Raw genomic sequence first — 22,214 nt, forward strand, 5'->3', positions numbered from 1 at the left:
ATGGTTCAAAAACGTGGCACTTACACATACGCCTTAAAAAGGCAACTCCTATTGTTTCAAAATATGTGTTTAGGGTACATTCTAAATACCCATTGAACCCCCCTCCCCCCAAAAAAAAATGAACGCTACACTATGACAGGAGATGTCTCAGCCACTGACTACTGGTTTTCAAGTTTCAGAAATAGAGATAACTCGGGCATGTGATTCGTTTGTCAAAAAATTCAATTGCCAAAGGTGTCCTCCGGAGGCAGCCATGCGGTACCAGAAGAAATGGACGCCCTTAAAACACCGTAAAAAGTAGCTATTGAACTGATGTCCCAAATCTCAATGTCTTGTTTCAACCTGAATAGAAGGATGTCTTGGCAGCCGCAGCAATGAGGAATGACTCATGACTCTTTATGGATGCCCTAAGCGCCTAGAGGATCAAGGTCTAAGGTCTAAAAAAAAATGCATAAGACTCATTGCACTCTTCAACTCAAAGAAAAAAAAAGCCAGAATTTTAAAACAGACAAGATTTACAAAAATAAAAATAAACGCATTAGTAATACAAACTAAACATCCCATTTCATCCTTAATCGTGAATAAATTACAAAATTCACTCAAAAATGAAATTTTTTGGGATAGGGCTTTGGAACATATAGTCACAGAAAATTCTTAGGGCTTTCATTATTCAGCGTCTTTGTGTTTTCTTTTATTTACAGACTTGCGGTTAAATATTCATGATGGTTTAAAGCTAATTATCATGAGCGTTTTAATTCAGCAGTAAGACAAATTAATATACAAAACTTTCTTTGCGTGTTTAGGAAAAATTGTAAAACCAGCAAAAATTCGGTGCAACATTTTCGACGGCCTAACCTCTAAGAACCAATAGATTGATTTAAAAGGAAAATCAGAGGCTTAATGCCGGTCGGGATTTAAAACAAGAGCTCAAAGTCACGATGTCCTTCTAAATATCAAAATTCATTAAGATCCGATCACCCACTCGTAAGTTATAAATAACTCATTTTTTCTAATTTTTCCTCTCTCTTTAGCCCCCCAGATGGTCGAATCTGGGAAAACGACTTTATCAAGTCAATTTGTGCAGCTCCTGGACACGCCTACCAATTTTCATCGTCTTAGCACGTCCAGAAGCACCAAACTCACCAAAGCACTGAACCCCTCCCCCCAACACCCCCAAAGAGAGCGAATCCAGTACGGTTACGGCAATCCCGTATCTACGACATTTGCTTATTCTATCCACCAAGCTCCATCCCAATTCCCCCACTCTAAGCGTTTTCTAAGATTTCCGATTTCCCCCTCCAACTGCCTCCAATGTCAACAGATCTGGTCGGGATTTGAAATAAGAGCTCTGAGACATGAATTCCTTCTAAATATCAAATTTAATTAAGATCCGGTCACCCGTTCTTAAGTTAAAAATACCTCAATTTTTCTAATTCTTCCAAATTAACACCCCCCCCCCAGCTCCTCCAAAGACAATAGATCCGTTCCAATTATTTCAATCACGTATCTAGAATTTGTGCTTATTCTTCCCATCAAGTTTCATCCCGATCTCTCCACTATAAGCGTTTTCCAAGATTTCTGTTTCCCTCCTCCAAACCCCTATGTCCTCGGATCCAATTTGAGTCGAAAATGGAGCATCTGAGACATAACATCCTTCTATATATCAAGTTTCATTAAGATCCGATCACCTATTCGTGAGATATAAATAACGACGAAGACCACACTGCCTTTCCATCACAAACACCAAAAACAAGAAAAACAATAGGGAATTTTTTAAAGACAGTGGGAAACAAATTAGAATTAATATTTCGGCCCTATGTCCAAGGGCCGTCCTCAGCAATATAAATAAGAAAAAACAACTTACAAGAGGATAAAATCAATAAAACTAAAATGAACAGTTTTTCAAAACAGTCCCAGCATCCTTACCTCAGCGAAGTTCAACCAGGACTGATAAATAAATTGTTATGAAACGAGGCAATTCATTGAATTGAACGAAAATCCTTCTAAATATCAAATTTCATTAAGATCTGATCACCCGTTCGTAAGTTACAAATGCCTCATTTTTCCAAAATACCCCCCCCCCCCCAACTCCACCAAAGAGAGCGGATCCGGTCTGGCTATGTCAGTCTCGTATCTCAGACTTGTTTTTATTCTTCCATCCAGTTTCACCCTGATCTCTCCGCTTTAAGTACTTTCTAAGATTTCTGCCCCCCCCCCCTAATGACGCTGGATCCGGTTGAGGTTTAAAATAAGAGATCTTAGTTACGAGGTGGTTCTAAATTTGAAGTTTCATGAAAATCCGATCATTCCTTCGTAAGTTAAAAATACGTCATTTTTTCTAATTTTTTCAGAATTAAACCCTCCCCTGCCCCAATCCACCCAAATAGAGCAGATCCGTTCAATTATGTCAATCACGTATCTAAGACTTCTGCTTATTTTTTCCCACCAAGTTTCATCCCGGTCCCTCCACTCTAAGCGTTTTCCATGATTTTAGGTTCCCCCCAAACTCCCCCCTAATGGCACTAGATCCAGTTGGGATTTACAATAAGAGCTTTGAGACACGATATCCTTCTAAAATCAAATTTCATTGAGATCCGATCGCCCGTTCGTAAGTTCAAAATGCCTCATTTTTTCAGAATTAAGCCTCCCCCCAACTAACCCAAAGAGAGCAGATCCGTTCTGGTTATGTCAGTTACGTATCTAGGACTTGTGCTTATTTTTCCCACCAAGTTTCATCCCGATCCCTCCACTCTAAGCGTTTTTCAAGATTTTAGGTTTCCCCCTCCCAACTCCCCCCCATTGTCACCTAATCCTGTCGGGATTTAAAATAAGGGCTCTGAGACACGATATCCTTACAAACATCAAATTTCATTAAGATCTGATCAACCGTTCGTATGTTAAAAATACTTCATTTTTCTATTTTTTCGAATTAACCGCCGCCCCCCACTCCCCTCCCAGATGGTCAAATCGGGAAAATGGCTATTTCTAATTTAATCTGGTCTGGTCCCTGATGCGCCTGCCAAATTTCATCGTCCTAGCTTACCTGGAAGTGCCTAAAGTAGCAAAACCGGGACCGACAGATAGACCGAAAGAATTTGCGATTGCTATATGTCACTTGGTTAATACCAAATGCCATAAAAACTATTGAAGCTAGAAACGCATTTTTTTTTCCTTTTTTGCAGAACAATCTAGGAGCCTTCAGCATTGCTGTAAAATATATAATTCCCGAAAGCTAGCCATCAGATGAGAAGGGAAACAATCAATTTCAAAGAACGACAGCCCCAAGGAAGATACGGGTGCAAGGGCTACGCTCTATATGAGCAAAGCAAAGACTATTTTCAAGGCTAAAGTTGCCAAGCAAAGCGTAACGGCATAAAGCCTACCAAAGCATCCCACCTTCTATATAATTCACTAATTTCTACTTTTTAAGCCCCTCCCATCTAAAAAAAATCTTTCATAGGGTCCTGCATCATATATAAATTTGAAAATGGTAAAATTACCCTTACATTACAGTGCTTAGAAGAACGAACATATGAAACATCAAACTATTATATATTTATTTTAATTATCAAAATAAAAACTTACAGGAACTGCTTTTCCGCCAATAAAATTCAGATCACCATTATCACCAAAAAGATACGATTCCTGCTGGTGTGAGTCAAATCTCTCGCCGCCAAGGATAAAATAGTCACTGAAGAAGTTGCCTACAAGAAAAAGTTACAAATACAATATTGAAAATTCTCCGAACTTGTGATTCGTAAGATCGATAACTTTCGCTTTTTTGTTAGCTCACTGATATTAGGTTCATGATACTTTCAGGGTCTTAGGGTTAATTAGGCTTAAGACAGAAGTGGTCTTTTTAGCCAATGTTCTGTTAATGCTCGAGCCAGACAGAAATCACGCCTGTTGGTGAACAAAAAGTTTATAAATAACCTGTAATTTAAGATCACATCGGTGCCATAGAAGTTGAAAATTGAAATGGTAAGAACTGGGTTTGAAAGGCGTCTCTTAACACTAATTTGCTCCAAGTATTTTCCCACTTGTCTGTGTCTTATCTTTTGTCAGATTCAGCAAATAGATAAGCCACGTCTAGGCTTCTTGAACGTTTTGTCTTTTCTTAATTTAAAAACGAATCTACCATCAGTCTTTCCTCTGACTGGCCAATTATAAAAAATGACGCTGAAGCTGAACAAAGCCAAACCCATCAGATTACGCCAGGGATATATTAGAGCACATCGAAGATCCTCTGTTGGACACAGGCGTGGCTTGAAGTAATCAGGCCAGGAGGAAAGATATCCCTCATTAAACGACTTCTGGATTATATTTTGCTATTTTATCATGCTATTACCTAAAAGTTCATAGACAATAAAGTTTACTGTGATTGTCTTTCCACTACTTTCAGGAATTTCGAGTCGTCTTTTCCCACTCACAGTCTAAGTTTAATTTAAACGACTCAGTTTGTCTTTGACTGGGAGCTATGACTGAAACTATGTAGTGCCAAAATAAGTTTTTTCTTTCTTTTTTACTGGGAAGTTTGAAAATTCCAGTCATTCCAGGACATGAAAAAACGAATCAGACTACCTCTCACTGGAATGAGCACCCAGAACATTGATGAGGCTAAAATACATGATTGTTGCAACTCAGGAAAAGGCAGGGGCTGCATTCCCATCACCTCCTTCTGATTAACCCTGGATCGTCGGAAGCAAATGTAACATATACGTTACAGAGACCCAAGTCTGTTCTGGTTATTACAAGCTTTACACGCTGGTGATAACGCTTAATTTGCATCTGTCAGGTGTTATATCGGATATAGTTACTGGTACAGAATTCGAGTCTACATTTACACATTTGTAACATGTGTGGTGTTCATGTGTTAAAGATTTTGTTACACATTTTGTAACATATGTGGTGTTCATGTGTTAAAAATACTCCAATTTGGTACTACTTTCTCATCTGTCATGTCTTATATCATTTCCAATACGGTTTCGGTGTAGAATTATACTAAAAAAAATTTGTTTCAAATGAACAAAGCGACATTAAAACTTAAAAGCAAAAAAAACATATAATATATGGGGTACCTGCCCCCCACACTCTCGTTTTTAAGCTAGATTAGTTACACCTGTACGCTCGTTCTTTAAGCCTTTCAAATCGACTGAACAAAAATGTTATTATTTAAAGCAAATACACTTTGCTACATGATTAAACTTTTAAACTCTGTATCACACTACTTTTAAAAACAAAAAGGAAGAAAAAAAGAAGTCAAATTATGTGTAAGGACTCAGGGATTTTAGTCATAATGAATCAGTCAAACAATGAACCTAAGGCCAGGATTTTTTGGTGGAAAGGGGGAGGAGGAGAGTAAATGTTTAGACTCGACTAAGGGTCTACTATATAAATGAGCCCTCCTTATCACCAAAATATTTCATTGAAGACATTCTCAGATAAAAAAAAATCCAAACTCCAGTGCACCAGTTTTCAAAAAACTAGACTTTTCTAAAGGGGGAGGTGGCACGGAGATGTCAGGACCTTATCGAGAAATAGTTTATCCTGATTATTACTATCCAGAGACTTCCTACAAATATAATATAAAACAAATTGTAGGGCAGCAGCTTCCCTCATGTATGGTATAATGTTTATTTGTTTTAGGTTTTACGTCACTCTTTACTTTCATTTGAAAAGAACTTGTTTTTCACATCACTGGTTTTTGGTTTTAATATTATATACAGTTATCTAAATTTTGCCGAAAAGAGCGTCGCCCCCTCTTAATGCACAAGTTTAACTATTGAACTACAATGCGTCATGGATAAAGGCTTTTTCAGATGTACTTGTTTGACATAAATAAAATAGAGCCTTTCCTACACCTTAGGAATGCTAAAATCTCCTTAAACATTCTTTATGCTGTAGTTGAACTTTTTATCACAATAATTCAACATTCGACAGTACATTTTCCCATAAAATCCACCATTTCTGCAATAAGAGGTCCTCACCCTCTTAACACCCATATCGCGAGCTTAATCTAAATATATTCATTCGATTGAAGGAAAGTTGGATGTAAGCTCTCTCGCCTCCTATAGAAGTTTTACCACTTTAAAGTGATTCATATAAGGCTACTAGATTCAAGAACCAGTTTCTTCATTTGAGCAATTATTAAAAAATAAAATGGAAGAATATTATAATTTAATTGAAGATTCAACAACAGGAATAGATCGCGAGGTTTTAATGACCTTAGTCAAACTTTTTAATAAGCATTCAATATATTTTCGGTTCCGTAATTCTTTTAAACGGCAAATAAAGAGTATCCCGGTGAAGGCACCTCTATCCGCGTTACTGGCGAATGTTTATGTAGGTCACCTCGGAAATCGATATTTTCGCATTCGTGAAATCCATTGTTAGTAAGTCACTGTTATAAAAAAAAACTCATTAGTTGGTTTAAAATACAACTATATAAAATCAAAAATAAAGACTATCACTTATAGGATCAATAATACAAGAAAAATTCTCTTCCAAAGCTAGAGTGCCCGAAACGAGGGGGGGGGGGCTTCCGGTAGTGGCATTTGATATTTTAATTACGCCTATCAAATTAACAATTGTTTATACATATATATATATATATATATATATATATATATATATATATATATATATATATATATATATATATATATATATATATAGATTTCAAATATCATAAATGCTAAACTACAAAAAAAAGCCAGAAAAAAATAAATAAATTCCGCGAGAAACAATAGTAAATTTGGTGAAAAATACATAAAATACGCAATATCTGGGGAAAACTATGAGTTGCTTTATATTTTTCCCTCAATACATATCCCCTCAATTATCACCTTAATACATATAACCAAAATTTACTGTTTACCTTAGAAATAGAAATTGCAAATAAATTACCATTTCTAGATGTCTAAATTATTCTTAGCATTGATAAACGGGATTTTACTATTTACAGAAAACCAATACAAGACAACAGCTATCTTCCATTTTAAATCAAATCACCCCACCCCCCACAAGTTAAAAGAGCTGTTGTAACTAAACACATCAATCGTGCCGTAAACGTTTGCTCTGAATCTTACAACATAGATGAACTAAACCTTATCAGAGACATACTTTTTGGAAACGAGTATCCCATTGTCCTTATTAATAATACAATTAGATATACACTACAAAGACACTACCATAAAATTAAAGGTTTTTTGCCATCTGAGGCTCTCCATAAGCCCTCAAATATAATCTATCTCACATATATCCCTAAAGTCCCTACAAATTAAAAAAAAAGTCTGCACACAAAATAATCTGTATGTAGCATATACTAATATATTAAAATAATAAATTTCCAAAACTTTGGTAAAGACAATACCCCAGATACTCGCCAAAAAGGGATTTATCAAATACCATGTGACTGCAGCAATTACTATGTTGGTAGAACCCATCAGAATTTAGAAAAACGCCTACAACAGCACTAAGACGACATAACTAAAGCTTTAAATTCTAATAAAAGTAATTTCTTTTGATTCTGCTTTAAGCAACCATGTTTTTGATAACCCCAGCCATAAAACACTCTTTGAAGAAACCTCCCTTATTAGCAATGACTTAGGCATAAAACAGGTTGTTCAAGAAGCAATTGAAATTAAATCAAAATAAATAATAATGTTTCTGTATTTCTACAGAAATAATATAATAGTATTTCTAATAATAACTAAATACTTTATATGGAAATTTAATTAAAAATGATTCAACAAATTATATTACAAAACCAATAGACACTACCACTGAACCTACTACAGAAAGACCTTTGAGGATAGCTGACAAAAAGTCATGATTAGCATTGAAAGCATATTTTCAATAATTTTTATTTCACTTGAATGAATTGCCTTTTTGCACCTCACTGGATATACAAGCCCTGGTTGAACTTCCCTGATGTAAGGATTTTGAATTTTTTTTTTTAGTTTAATGGTCGCATTTTAATGTGAGTCTCTATTATATTTTCATTTGTTTTGCTGAGGACGGCCCTTGGATATAGGGTCGAAATATTCATTTAGGGTTAAGGTTCAATTGTATCAAGAAAAAATTCCCTGTTGTTTCTACTTGTTGTTTATATTTATTACCCATCCAACTGCAACAGAAGATCTTTCATGCTACCATAATGCTAATAATGTGAATAATATGTGTGATTATTTTTTCCCCCGTCACTTTGTAAGAAAGAAGCTGCTGTAGAAACTACAGAGGGGGCTCATTTCATTGGAAATTGAGAGTCCCAGTGCCCTATTTAGGAGTAAAAAGCGATTGGAGGGCAACCAATTCCCTCTAAAACCTTTATTAGCTGCCCTACTCACATGCAATCAAAATTTTGAGAATGCTCAAAATAGTTGAAAGGTCCAAAATTATACATCCAGGGATGATACAAATCACCACAGCCCTTGTGGCAAGGCCTGTTAATTATGCAAGTTACACATTCTTTACCGATAGGTTTTATTATTAGAAAAGAAAGCAAGTTTGATCCATGGTGTCCAAAAATGTTAAGAGATTTAATGTGAAACTTTCAGGGAGTGTTAAGGGGCATAATGAACTAAATCAAAGGACCCTATGTGCGTACAAGTTGTAGAAATGGCGTATCTGCAATATCTCAGAAACGCCTTAAGGAACGCCATGAGGAAACGCCCCATAAGCTTATTAAGGCCCCATCATCATTTATGCTTTGCTAAAAACACAAGATATTTAAAAAAAATGTTCTTCTATAATGCTAATAAATCAAAAATGTCCCAGACTTACAGGAATGAATATAAATGTGCATAAACAGTTAGTTTATTTTCATTAGCTTATTTCTTTTTTTCTGATGTTAGAACAAATAAAAACCCAATGCTTGAAATAAAAATGGTTTTCTATAAAGTACAAATGATGCTCTGGTTTTTAGAACTCTTAGAAGGTTCTAGCCCAAATCCCCTTTGTGGTTCATTTTAAGTTTGGCTTAATTATTCATTATAATTTCCATCTATTTTGGGTTTCATTTATTCACAGTGACTTTTGTTCTTCTCAAGTTTGATTGCAATTTCACTTAATTTCTGCTCGTCTCTGCTTTAATGCAGCTCTTTACTTTTCCTTGAAAAAACTCTTTTTGGAAAGTTTTTTTTTTAATAATCTGATAAAGAATCAGTTTATTAGACATGCTCTACCTTGAAACAATGTGAAGCATCAAAACTTAATTCCCAATAACGCCTACAACATAACCCATAAGATGCCTCAACTAAAATCAGTTGTACTTGCCATATCTCTGGATACTTTTTGCTTGGGCTAAATGTCCCTCAAAAGTTTCCAAATATAGAAGATTCTCATACGGCACAGCAATGAATGAATACAGTCTTTATTCAAACTTGAAAAGAAGTAACAAAAGAAGAAGGGAAGCTATCTGGCAATGAAAAAAATGGAGCAACTTTCATCAAAATTAAGAAATTTTTCTATCATTTGTCTAATTATTGTAATTTAATTTAAATTGTTACTTTTAATTTTTTTTTGTAATAGCAATTCTTAAATGTTATTTTTAAATTTTTAATTATTTCATGGCTACACGTAGAAACTTAATCCTCCCCTTTGAATCTAAATAATTACATATTTGAAAGCCATAAAAGCAACTCGCTCTTTTCTACTAAACCAAGCTTAAAGTTTATGCTACCTTTGAAACATGCAATCACATCAATTCATCCAATAGAAATTATAATGTTAATTATAGGTGTTTTCACTGAACAGTTTAAACTGGTTTTAAATAAAAGAAACAAGAAATTTCCATTCCAACAATTTTAAACACATTTTTCAATCTAAAAAAGGACATATTTGATTATATCATATAAAATAAACTAACAGTTTATAGCAAAGTTTTCGTCTGACACTGAAACAATTCAAAGTCAAAACACCAAGACTAACACACTATACCAACAAGTTGCATAGCAAATATAATTCTTCATAGAAGATATAATATCATGTCCAAGGTAACTTGTAGTTTGTTTTACAAAAATTGATCAGACAGTGAGACAGATTCCTCTGGTGGATTTGTGTCCATTGTTTGCGTTATTGAGCCATATTGACTCAGTAGAAGGTAGGGAAGGTGGCCAATAATGGGCAAAAAACATATTTCATTATCCTTAACTGAAAGACTACTAAAAATGACTATATACACCTCATAGATGCTGCAATATTGTCAGATAGTATCATGTATCTATTAAAAGTTACTGTCATGCTAAAAAAAGCAATACATCTTTTGCATTTTTCAAAGGTTATCCACTGTTCACATTTGTAGATACATATTTGGAGATGGCCTTTATTGGGCCAAAATTTATTTCATTATATTTAGCTGAAATAATATCTTGCACAATTGTATGCATAATGTACCCCTACTATGAGTAAGTACACCCAATAAGAGCTAGATTCTGCTAGGAGTTTCCATCACCAAGCTAACAGAAATCTCTGTTAGATTATGGAACTACTCTTAGATTCTGAAACCTCATAGATCATGTGGCTTTGTGTTCCCTAGCAGACACAACCCCTTTGTTAGTCTGCAGTTGCCCCCTGCTCATCTGCCAAATATTAGCATGTATTTAATTGTTTATTAAATTTTTTTTTAATTTCAGATATCTAAAACCCCCGGTGTTATGCAAACTGTTTAACTAGTAGAGATCCGAGAGGCACCCGTAATTGGAGAGACATGAGTAGCATACTACTCTTTTCTACTCTTCATGATGAATCCATGATTTGATATATGATGGGTGCACAGTTCATGCATCCACCAACCATGAGTAAAGAGAGTTACTCCTTCTGGCTCAGCTGGGTCATTGACACAGATATCAAATCTACTTGGTTGCATAAGCCCTAAATTTGTATCCTAAATTCAATTGGAGTAGGGCTTATTCAATATCTAGAACCACTTTAGCATCCATAAAAAATTCATGGCACTACATTCTGTTTCTGATTATATACACCTTAAATGTCACTTAAAATACAACACATCATATTGCAAATGAAGACTAGAGATGATTTTATTGTTTTTGTCATCTAAAGGATATGCAAGTAAAATGCATTTGATAAGAAGAATCAATAGTGAAACTATGGAAGGGATAAAAACGAGATTAGTGGGAAGGCTTAGATCCTAGCCCCCTCTTAGTCACACCATTGCTGCTATTCATTGGCATTTGCCAATATTTTGGAACCCAATCAAACCCTATAAGTTTTGAACAAGCTAATTGCTCCCTTCAGCAGAATTTCTGGACACTGTTTTCCAGGAAAAAATAGGTAGAGGGACTGTGTTCCCAATACATCAACACTGGCACAGATTGTGCTCAACTGACCTCTTTCTGCTGATGTTACCTTCCCTGCTTACTTCTGGCTTCACTGTGCAATGATCTTACCAGGCTCATGGATGTTTTTCAGACCTGATTCGTTAACATTCCAAATATCTTGTGTTCTAAACATTTGTTTATCTAGGCCTCACTCAAGGTTGCCAAAGAAAGATCCTACACTGTGACTGTTGGAAGCAGTTGCCTGTCATAAGTTTATACCTTCTGCTGTTCTTTCTGATAGAGTTTTAAGGTGATTCATAAAACCACAGTACCAATCTTTAACTGCAATTCCTCCAATATCTCTATTACCTTTGCATTTTCAATTACCCAGTACTTTTATATTCTTAGTAATGGCATAAGTGTATGCAAGTTTATGTGCTTCTACAGGAGTACAGTCAAAATGCATATTAGCTATTACTTTTAAGTAAGTTTTTAGTCATTTTTCTTGTTCCACTGTAAATATTTATCATGTGCTGTGAGAGAGTTTAAAGAAACTTAGGTCCAGACTTTGTAGAGGGACATTCAGCTTCTCAACATTTCTTTTTTGTGTAGTCATGTGGCATTCCTCTAGGCACACTCATGGTACTTCCAGCACCCAATTAACTTTTTGTCAACTAAAACAGGAAGGACTGCTGTTTTCTTTTCTTCTAGATCCCAGCTGCCTTTCTTTCTTTTCTCCTCTGTTTCACTTTTTAGCATTTTCATGAATGAAATTTAACAAAAAAAAAAAAAAAATCAGAATTTCAGTTCCCCTACTCCTTTGACAGGGTTGAGTGATGCCAGAATTAATCAATTTTTGGGTATTCTGCTTGCCTTCAACCTTAAAATATGGTATTTACACAGTTTTTACAAGCACATCCAATTTTTGGACACCTTGGTGCTGCATGCTGAACTTGCCCAGGTATTGTGGCCAAATGTGGGAACTCATTATCCTGTGGAATAAAAATGCTAACATCAAACCAGTCAAGATGGCACATCTCTGAAGCTGCCAAAAGACATGCAAATGATAAAAGAATACAATGAGAGTTTATGGCTTTTCTAGCATTCATAATTAGGCATAGGACTTCAGACAAAAATGAACAAAATTCTAGATTTAATCACCATAAAACAAGATTCTATCCACCAGAAGTCCCCATAGGTTTTTATATTGGGATTATTTGCTTTGGCTAAATGTGGGTGATGCTGATTGTGGGCCTGTCTCCTCTATACCAATTTTGACATTCAATATTGGGCAATTTAAATTTTTGAATTAAATTCTTAGGAAAAGAAGCTGTTATCTAACCATGATGTGACTTGTGTCAAATCACATTACGGTGTTTATGTTTCCTGGAAATTGGAATTAGAATAGTGGGTGAATTATATTATAGTATTGCTGGAAAAGTAGAACATGGAAAATGCTAAAAGCCAGGTTTTAGCAAAATATAGAATGACAAGTTTCTAAAGTCCTACATTCAGAAGACTTTGAGAAGCATTTATAAGCCCCCCCCCTAGACAAGATGCTGCCTATACCCTTTTCTTAAATGATTACTCTAACCTTTGAAGGAATATTTTGCCTCATATACTTAGTTTAAAGTATATACTTATACAAACTTTTATTAAAGTTTGAAGAGTATGGCCTTTATTTTGATGTTTTAGGATGAACAGAGGTGATTTGTCATATAATGTAGAGCTTTAATTAGATCAAAATAGGTAGTAAAGTGGCCACCATCTGCTCACCAATATCCAAAACTTAAATTAACATTTTTATCATATTTACTTTCTATTAGCCTATACAAATCCTATAAAAAAAGAACAATGTTATAAAAACCACCCTGCTTTGCAAAAAAAGCAAATCTAAAAAACCATATCAGACACCCAAAAAAGGTAATGATATTAATTGCTTTGCCTCAGCGCCATAGCAAGACTAAGGAAAAAATTTTGACAATTAAAAGAATTAAATATTTTGCTTTTCAGCCCTGTTGTGACAGCACAATCCTGAAATATTATTTTGATAGAATAGAATAGAATCGGTTTTATTTGCACAATCTCTCGTAGTCATAAAACTAAATGGCGCTTGTGCTTACAAAAAAAAAAGAATTAAATCAAACAACAAAAAAATCAGAAGACAAATAGGATAAAATCAACAATTCTTATACTTTGATACAAAGAAAGGGATGAATGAGTTGGAAGAACGATTTGTGCGTGAAGGTGCTGCTAATCTGTCAATTTTCTCCAACCTAGTACTTCAATGTTTCACTAAAACTGGTTGTAGTATTGATCTGTATTTATCACTTCTGAGAAGATATTGGCCAAATTCAAGGATCAAACTGAGACAACGCTCTTAAAGAGAGGGAATTTGTAAAGTGGATAATGCTAACTTATATTTGGTAAAAGCATTGCACAATATTACTTTGACTGCTCTTTTTTGTATTGACTCAAGCTGGTCACTTAGGTAAATAGTGTTATTGACTTGTGGGCCCCATACAGGACATGCATACTCTAAAATTGGTCGAATGTAAGTGAGATAGGCTATCCTTAGTTGTGTCACTGAGAAACCAAATCAACGCAGAGTATAAGTGTCTGCATTGCAATATTTGCCTTTTTGATAATTGTCTCAACATGAAGGCTGAAAGAGCAGTCAATGCTAAACTTGACACCAAGCACTACTGCCAAAAATTCACTAGGATAAGGAGGAGGAGGGCACAAAAAGTCTCTCTTCAGGGGATTAAAGCAAAGGATTTTAGTCTTTCCTTTGCTGATTTGGAGGCTGTTCACAGTACATTCATCTTTAAAGTTGTTGATTATTTTGTTACAGAATTGGGGGCAGCCTCAGACTTCTCAACAATGTACTTCAGTAGGACTGACAAGTCGTCTACATACTTAAATCTTTCTTCATAGCAAGAAAGGATGAAATTTATCACTTCCAAAAACAGTACACTAGCAAGCTTATTACCTTGTGGGGCTCCGCATGTAAGCTCAACCCATTCAGAGTTGGTATCTCCTGGGAAAAGACTGTAAATGCACTGATAGCAGGCTTGTAAAAAATTGATCACTAAAAGGAAAATATGTGTTCCCCACCCATGGTGTGTAGATTTGTGATAGCAATGGAATGGCGAATAAGATCAAAAGCCTTTTGGTAGTCTACAAGGAGGAGGTTGACTATAGCACTTCCTTGGTCAAGCCACTCAACAATGATATGGTACATCCGTACTAAACAAACAGTTGTGCTGCTGCCTCTTACGCATCCATACTGATACAGGTCTAGATGTGCAGAGACCTGTGACATAAGTTTGTGGTAAATAAACGTTTCTGCAACTTTAGAAAGGTTTGGAGTTATTGATATAGGCCAGAGTTGATCACAAGATTTTGGACACCTTACTTTTGGAATAATGTGGACATATGCTCTTTTCCAAGCACTAGGGAATACTTGCTAATGGAAACATGGGTTGATTATAGAAGAGAGTGGCTTAGCAAGAAAAATGGCGAATTCATGTAACAGCTTTACTGGAAGCTCACCTGGGTAGGATGCACGGTTTGCTTTCAGTCTTAGGAGTTCCTTATAAACAGTGAATTCAGAGACTTCACATAGATCCTCAATCCCTCCACCAGCAATGATAGTATCAATTTCTGATTTGGTGATTGATGGAAATGTGGTACAAATGTAAGCAAAAAAAGAATTGACTTCATTAGCTGAGGTTAAGGTACCATCCTCTTTGAGCAGCCTTAGATCTCTGAGTGTTGTCTTACCAGTAAGTCTTTTTACTGAGGAATGCCATTTGTGGGGGTCTATTGTGAGTAAGGGAGTAATTTTATCCCTCACATACTGTCTCTTGGTGCACTTGTTCAGTTTAACAATATGATTATGCAACATGGCTGAAGCTTGGCTGATGGGTTTTTATTAAATTCTTTAGATCATTGGTTATCCACAGTTTATCAGTGTCACTCAAAGTAATGACTTTTATGGGAAAACAAGTCTGAAATTGCTCCTGAAGCAGAGTATTCAGCTTATTGACTTTGATATTAATATCTTGTTCAGAGCAGATGTCCTCAAACTGATAATTACCGATCCAGCAACCAAATGTAGATATTGAGTCCTCAGTAAGTCTCACTGTATATTTGGCTTGTTTTGGCTTCAGAATTGCCGAACTGGCTTTCCAGAAGATGATAAAGTGATCAGAATTCAGAGGGGGTCCTAGGGATCTTGTTGGCTTTTGTGGGAAGGGATCTTCCCAGTTGGCTTTTGTGGTAAAATAGACAGATTCCCTTGATGGTAAATGTTTAGTTTTGTCACAAGCTGTCTAAACTAGAAACTATGCTACAAAGCAGCATAGTTTCCATACCTCAGTACTTAAAAATTCTAATTCTAGGAGCACATCCATTTCTGGTTGACCCTCCTCCTCTATGGGGCAAACTGGGGTATTGGTCCATGAGCCCTGTGGGCAGTAGGGCAAGGTCTGTATTCTATATTTATTTAATAAACCTTGTTTGAGATTTTTTTTTTAGTTTTATCACTCTTTGCTGAATAAATATAGAATAGACCTTGCATTGCTGCCTGTGAGGCTCATGGACTATTACAGTTCTCTCTATAGGTAATGTTACCTGTAAGCAAGCACACTTTATGCATCTTTAGTCTTGTTGGAGGGGGATTTTAGAAAGCTAAAAAATGGATGCACTTCTCTAATAATGACAAAGAAGCAATATGCAATCATCAGAATCTTGCTATATGCAGTAATACACACTTTAGGCAGCTTGTGATGAAACTAAACATTTACCCCCCTTGATAAACCTAAATTTAAATAGATACTTTTTAGTAGTATAGATCATCAGCAAAATCTAACAAAGACTGCACAAAGTAGCCTAACTGAAACCTTGCTTCAAACTTGTTTTAAAAAAGAAACAGTTTGGTAAAATTCTAGTTAATTGACTTCTTGCTATCTTGGGAAGGGTTTAGGCAAGGAAAATGAAACTTTCAGGGATGAATCTACAGACTAAAGTATGTCCTGGGAAGATATTTTGAAGCAACTACCTCTACTCGTTCTCTCTATAGAGGGCCCAAACCTTTGATGACCTTTAAAAATATGTGTGATATAAAAGTGAAACCTTGCAAAATAGATCTTCTGCTTATTGAAGTACAACAAAATTGTTTTCAGCTTCATCACATTGCTCAATTCCATTTTATAAGGTTTTAAAGATATACAAATACATTTCCTAGATTTTGAAAAACATTGATATGGCTCAGAATTCTACTCAAATAACAGGACTTGCATTTTCAGAACTAAAGGCAGAGAAAAAGCAACTGGTAAATGAAAATTAAGGTAAAATGTTGTTTTGTCAAAATTTCAACCTGTCATGTAGGTGAATTTCACGGCCCTCTAGAGGGAGAAGGAGTGGTGGTGGGTACTTCAAAATACCTTCCGGGGAAATACTTTAGCCTGTAGATCCATCACTAAAAGTTTCATTTTCCTAACCTAAGCCCTTTCCAAGATAGCAAGAGGTCAATTAACTAGAATTTTACCAACAGTTTTAATAATTTAAAAAACAGTTTAAAAAACTTATTAAAAACTAAACTATTAAAAACCATTTACAAAAAAACAACTTTATTTCTAACCCAAACCAGAGCAAGTGAGCTGTTTCCCCTCTCTCCCTGGATCTGCTACTTGGTCAGTCTGGTAGTTGTGCTATAGTGTATTCCTAGGCCTTCTCCTGTAAATGGGTGCTGGTTAGTTGACAGCAAAAGATGCCATTTAGAAGTTGATGATTATCTATTTATTTTGACATATCTTAAGTAGCCTACCTCTGCACATTCTTATGAAATCAATCACAAGTGGTTATCTAGTGACCTCTTGCATTGACTAGTTTGTTATTTTCAGGGTTTAATGGATATTCTATGTTCTTTAGGGGCATAACCTATATTTTGAATGACTGAATTTGTCTTTTAAAGGCCTAGTCTACTGTTAATATAGGCAACAATCATCTGCTGACAAGTTGTTCTGTTTATTCTTCATCTCAGGACTCCAGGGATAGATTTATCTTTTGTTTTGCATCTATTTATGCTTTTTAAAAGAATTCCTTGACTTGTCAAATCATTAAACCTAGCCTAGGCATTATTCAATTATAAAAGAATTTCTGATCTTCTGAGCATGGAATATTTCTTAAAATGATTTATGACAACCAATAGAAGTAAACACAATAAGGTGATTAATAGAAACACAATGCATATAAAAAATTAAAAAAATTTTTATGGTTGATGTGTTTCATTAGTTTTTTACAACCCTAAATCCTAAGACTACAGTAACAGAAATTTGTTACTGAGAAGGTTATTACATTTAAAAAAGCACACAAAAAAGGGATAGCCTAGTGTGTTTGGTGTATGGCCTAGCAGGATCAGCTTGTGCCAGAAGATTTTCCTCACCATTTTCTTAATAGCCTAGGCATTTTCAATATAACTCACCGGACTTGACAGGACATTTTATGAAATTACTTGACACAGATTCTGTTCTTGGGGCTCGTGAATTCTCCTCATTTCTAAAAATCGAAGTAGCAGAGCCCATTGAGTCAGTTTGTTCGTTTATTTCTTCTCAAAAGATTTTTTCTGGGGTACAAAAAGTAAAGGCTAGCTCACACTGAGCCCTTCAGAGAAACCTACAAGGGCTTCTTTTTACCTTTTTTACTGGGAACTTTCTAGAAACATCTAATTGAAAGTTTTCTAGGTACTTGTATGATATACCCCTGACCACTCGAGAAGTGAACTTAGTGAATCCTAATAAAATACACCTAAGCATCATAAAAATAAAAGACTCCAGAAACAAATTTGGGCTATATATTTGCACTATAGGGGGAGGAGGAAAGTACAGCAGAACTGCATGCCAGATGCGTCAGGTACAATTATTCTGATACTATGAAGTAAGAATTTTTTCTGACTTCACACTGTCCAAATACTTTATCCTCACCCCGCCCCCCTAATGTGCAAATATATAGCCCAAATTATATATTTCCCATCTAATCTGTCACTTCTCTTTGTCTTTTCTCGCGCTAAGCTTAAAGAAACCGGTTTTGAGTGTGTCGATGGATGAGCAGCTTGATTGGTCGGGGTTTTATCAAACATATACGGTTTTCTGTCCCATCAGAATCTAGTTGAAACATCATGTGCCTTCTTTTAATTTTTTTCAATTTCACTATACAAAGGCAATTTTGGCTCATCAACAATTTTGGACATAAGAAGAAAACAAACATATTTTTGAGGACCGATATTTAAATGAATGAAAAGAAGGATTCCTGAAATCACTTGTGGCTCAAGAAATCTTCAAGCAGACATAATTTTAACGTGACTCAAATAAACGGCGGAGAAACAATTTAAAGATAACTTCAAAAGGGTGCTTTAACGTTAAGTTGAGGTGACTTACCCGATTTATTACTTGGTCAAAAATCACTTTAGTAAGGAATATTGTCTATACCATAGTTTTGGGAATTGTACTAAGAGCCGTTGGTGTGGAATCATGAAAATACTGGTGAACCTAGAGTTACCGTTAGTAGGGCGTGAAACCTAGTGTCAACAATGAAATGTGGGGCCAGAGTTCCAATAAGGATTGCTAAACACATATGTTGTTATAGTTTTATTCTACTATATTGTGCTTATAAGCGAAAATTCCTTGTCGAAAAAAAGTAACGACGTAAATATGCTAAAATGTAATTCATTAAAAAAATTACAAAATGTGGTCTCGTATTGGCCTTGATTCATTATAGCGCACAATCATGGTAGTGAATATTGAATTAATTATGGAAAAGCTCCTTATTTGGTGGCTTTCTTATAATACACGCTAAGTTCAATGGTTATACTTCACATATAGTTATTTCGAATTGCCAGATTGCAAAGCTTATCTTGAGACTTGGTTGATTTCAGGCAGTTTTCCCTTAACTTCAATTTTTAGAAACTCCTTTCCATGCTTGTGAAGGTCATCAGATTCATCAGCAAAATTCTGAATGCCATTGCAGCATTTGGGAACCTTGTACGGTCCATAGATTCATAAGCCACTAAACTGCGGTTCCTATACTAAACTGTCAAGCATAATTTATCAAGACATTTGAGTCTCAGAAACAATTCTGAACTGTAAATACCTTGTAAACTTTCGAACACAATGCTTGGTGAAAGTCAATGCAACATTTCAACAAGTCCTAATGATTCAATCGTCACATTGTGTTTATGCTGTAGAGGAATCTGAATAGTTGTTTATGCTGTTGTAGTAGCTAAATGTTTGGTCTATTGTGTATAGCAGGTATCTTGTTCTGAAAGTCTGTTCAGGTGATAATGTTGTCTCCTCCGTGGTCTAGTAAAAAAAATTACCAATTCTCACTTTTGTTTCAATTCTGTTTTGACACTTGTTCCACATTCATTGCGCTTTCCTTTGCAGTACTTAGAGTAGACTGGAAACCAGAGTCGCAACATTTTATTAAGAAAGAGACGAGTCGTTTCACTTGTTTAATTCCTACATACAGTTGCATATCAGCTCACCCTAAGGTTTTACTCGTAATTAATTGAAAAAACTCTTCAAAAAAGACGTTTTTCAAAGAATTGAAATTAATTTTCGTTTTTCAAAGAAAAGAATATTAAACTTAAGAACAGCAGAAACAATATCCATATTAATTCAAACTCAAAACAGTCTGAAATCATGGGCAGTGTATTAGCCCTGCCTAAGTAACGAGCGATATGAAAATATTATAGAAAAAGTTGTCGTAGAAACATCGAACAAGTGAGAATTAAATATTTTCAATTTTTATTTTAATTAATAACAATTATCAAAACTTTAAGGGATAAATATCAGTATATGTATGTTAAACTGACAATCCACGGTCATTTGTTTATTTTTTTCCATAAGGTGCAAATTTTGTTCTGGTCTTGAGAGGGCGTGGGGGTTGTCAGCCCTACTCATGTTAATTTTTGCTCGTTTTGAGTTTGACTCAGTTATTTATTGTAATTTATGTTTTTTATATGTTTTATTTATTCATTGATGCTGATTTGTGGTAGTTTTACGGTTGGAAGATCTCATTCTGATCTACTCGGTCACTAGTGGTTGTTTGGTATCAGCACTTATCTGGATATTCATTACTCTATCGGTACATTGTACCGCAAGGATTCTACGCAGGCCATTATTCTCGAAGCCAAGTAGTCTTTTCTCAGTATTCTTTGAAAGGTTCCGGGACTCGCATCGATATAAGATCACAGAGTACATTATTCCTAAACAATCGCAATTTTAACTTCTGAGAGTAGTATCTACATCTCCAAATATTCTTCAGCTGAGCAAATGCTTCATCTGCCTACGCTATACGTAGCAAGACTTCTCCATCACAATTCCCATCTTGGGTAACTGTGCTACCGAGGAACTTAAATTCTCTGACCTCTTCTATATCAGTGCCTTCGTATCAAATACTATCTGTAATGGTCGTCACAACTGCTTTTGACATACTTTTCGTTTTATCAACCTTAATCTTCAGGCCCATAGGAGCAGCTTTCGCTGCTTGTTCATTCGGATTATGTTGAATGTCCTCTTGGCAGTGAGCCACGAGAATTATATCGTCAGTGAAATCGCAGTTGTGTATTTGACGCCTGGGGCTTAGTTTTATGCCTCCTCTAAAGTGGCGAGTTCGAAGCACAAAATCTTTAAGTTTTGCGAATAACATTGGAGATAATAAACATCCTTTACGTACACCGGACTCGACAGGGAACCACTCTGAAAGCCCATTCTCCGTCTGGACTGCACAAACCTGTGCGGCATACAGGGCTTTAATCATATTCACAATTTTCGGAGGCATTCCATGCGCTAGGAGAATTTTCAACACTGCCTCTCGGTGCACTGAGTGAAATGCTTTCAAGAGATCTATAAACACTGAAATAACCCGTACTTGTCATTCATTTGATTCGTGAAGTAGAAAACGTAAACTAAATATCAGGTCGTAGCAAGAACGATTTAAGCGGAAACCCTGTTGCTCATCCCTTATTGTGTTCAGCTTCCCCTAAAGCATAGTTATTTGAGTTTTTGACTATTTTGAGCAAGATGTCTAGTTCAAAATTAAGATCAAATATTTTTGGAGGGATTGCAACTAAAAAGGCAAGGAGGGGACTGGTGGCCCTACAACAGCTTTCCAACATCCCCCCTGCGTGTCCTGAAAATTTTAACTCAATTCCCTCAGCCATTCTTAAAATATCAAAAACAAGAAGAACAAAGGGAATTCTTTTCGCAAGACAGTGGGAATTTAATTTGAATGAATATTTCGGCTCTATGTCCAAGGGCCGTCCTCAGAAAAAACATAAATATAAAGAAGAAGAAAACTTACAACATTATACGACCAATAGAAATAAAATGAATTTTTTTTTAATAGTCCCAGTATCCTTACTTCAGCGAAGTTCGACCAGGACTCAATGAAAGGAATATTCATTTAAATTAGATTTCCACTGTCTTGCGAAAAGAATTCCCTATTGTTCTTCTTGTTTTTGATGCTTGACAGTCAGCCGTACGAAACAGAAGCATAAACTTGTGCCTGAGCGTGCTCTGACAAGCCGCTACCAGAACTCTTTTGTCCTTTTTTTACGTCAATATACAATAGTGCATAATAACATGTTTTGTATTTCAACATCAAATTAGCCATTTGAACTACGATTGTTGTTTAAATAAACCTTTCTCTCTCTCTCTCTCACACATACCCTGAAATTTTTAATATAATACCCTTAGTTGTTCTTTTGCACGTTCAAGCCCATAGCATTTTTATTGTGTTCAGCATCCCTCTCAACATTTCCTTAAGGTTTCATCTTAATATTCTATGCTTTTTTAGAGACCAAGGTTCGAACATGCCCTCTTTTCCAATAACAATCTGAATATGTTAACAATAGACAAACTGCAAAAC

General features: G+C 35.5%; 1 protein-coding gene across 3 annotated transcripts in view; it reads right to left on the minus strand.

Moving 5' to 3' along the window:
* Positions 1 to 17,920, minus strand: part of LOC136024927 (E3 ubiquitin-protein ligase MGRN1-like) — a 99,706-nt gene extending 81,786 nt beyond the window's left edge. For all 3 annotated transcript variants that reach the window (XM_065700511.1, XM_065700510.1, XM_065700508.1), the window contains exons 1-2: positions 17,770 to 17,920; positions 3,586 to 3,704 (exon numbers count right to left, since the gene is read on the minus strand). In XM_065700511.1, the coding sequence (XP_065556583.1) occupies positions 3,586 to 3,704; positions 17,770 to 17,869 (219 nt within the window). In that variant the 5' untranslated portion in view covers positions 17,870 to 17,920. The remainder of the gene's footprint in view (positions 1 to 3,585; positions 3,705 to 17,769) is intronic.
* Between the last annotated feature and the right edge of the window lie 4,294 nt (positions 17,921 to 22,214).

Source organism: Artemia franciscana, chromosome 3 (genome assembly GCF_032884065.1).
Source record: "Artemia franciscana chromosome 3, ASM3288406v1, whole genome shotgun sequence".
NCBI lineage: Eukaryota > Metazoa > Arthropoda > Branchiopoda > Anostraca > Artemiidae > Artemia > Artemia franciscana.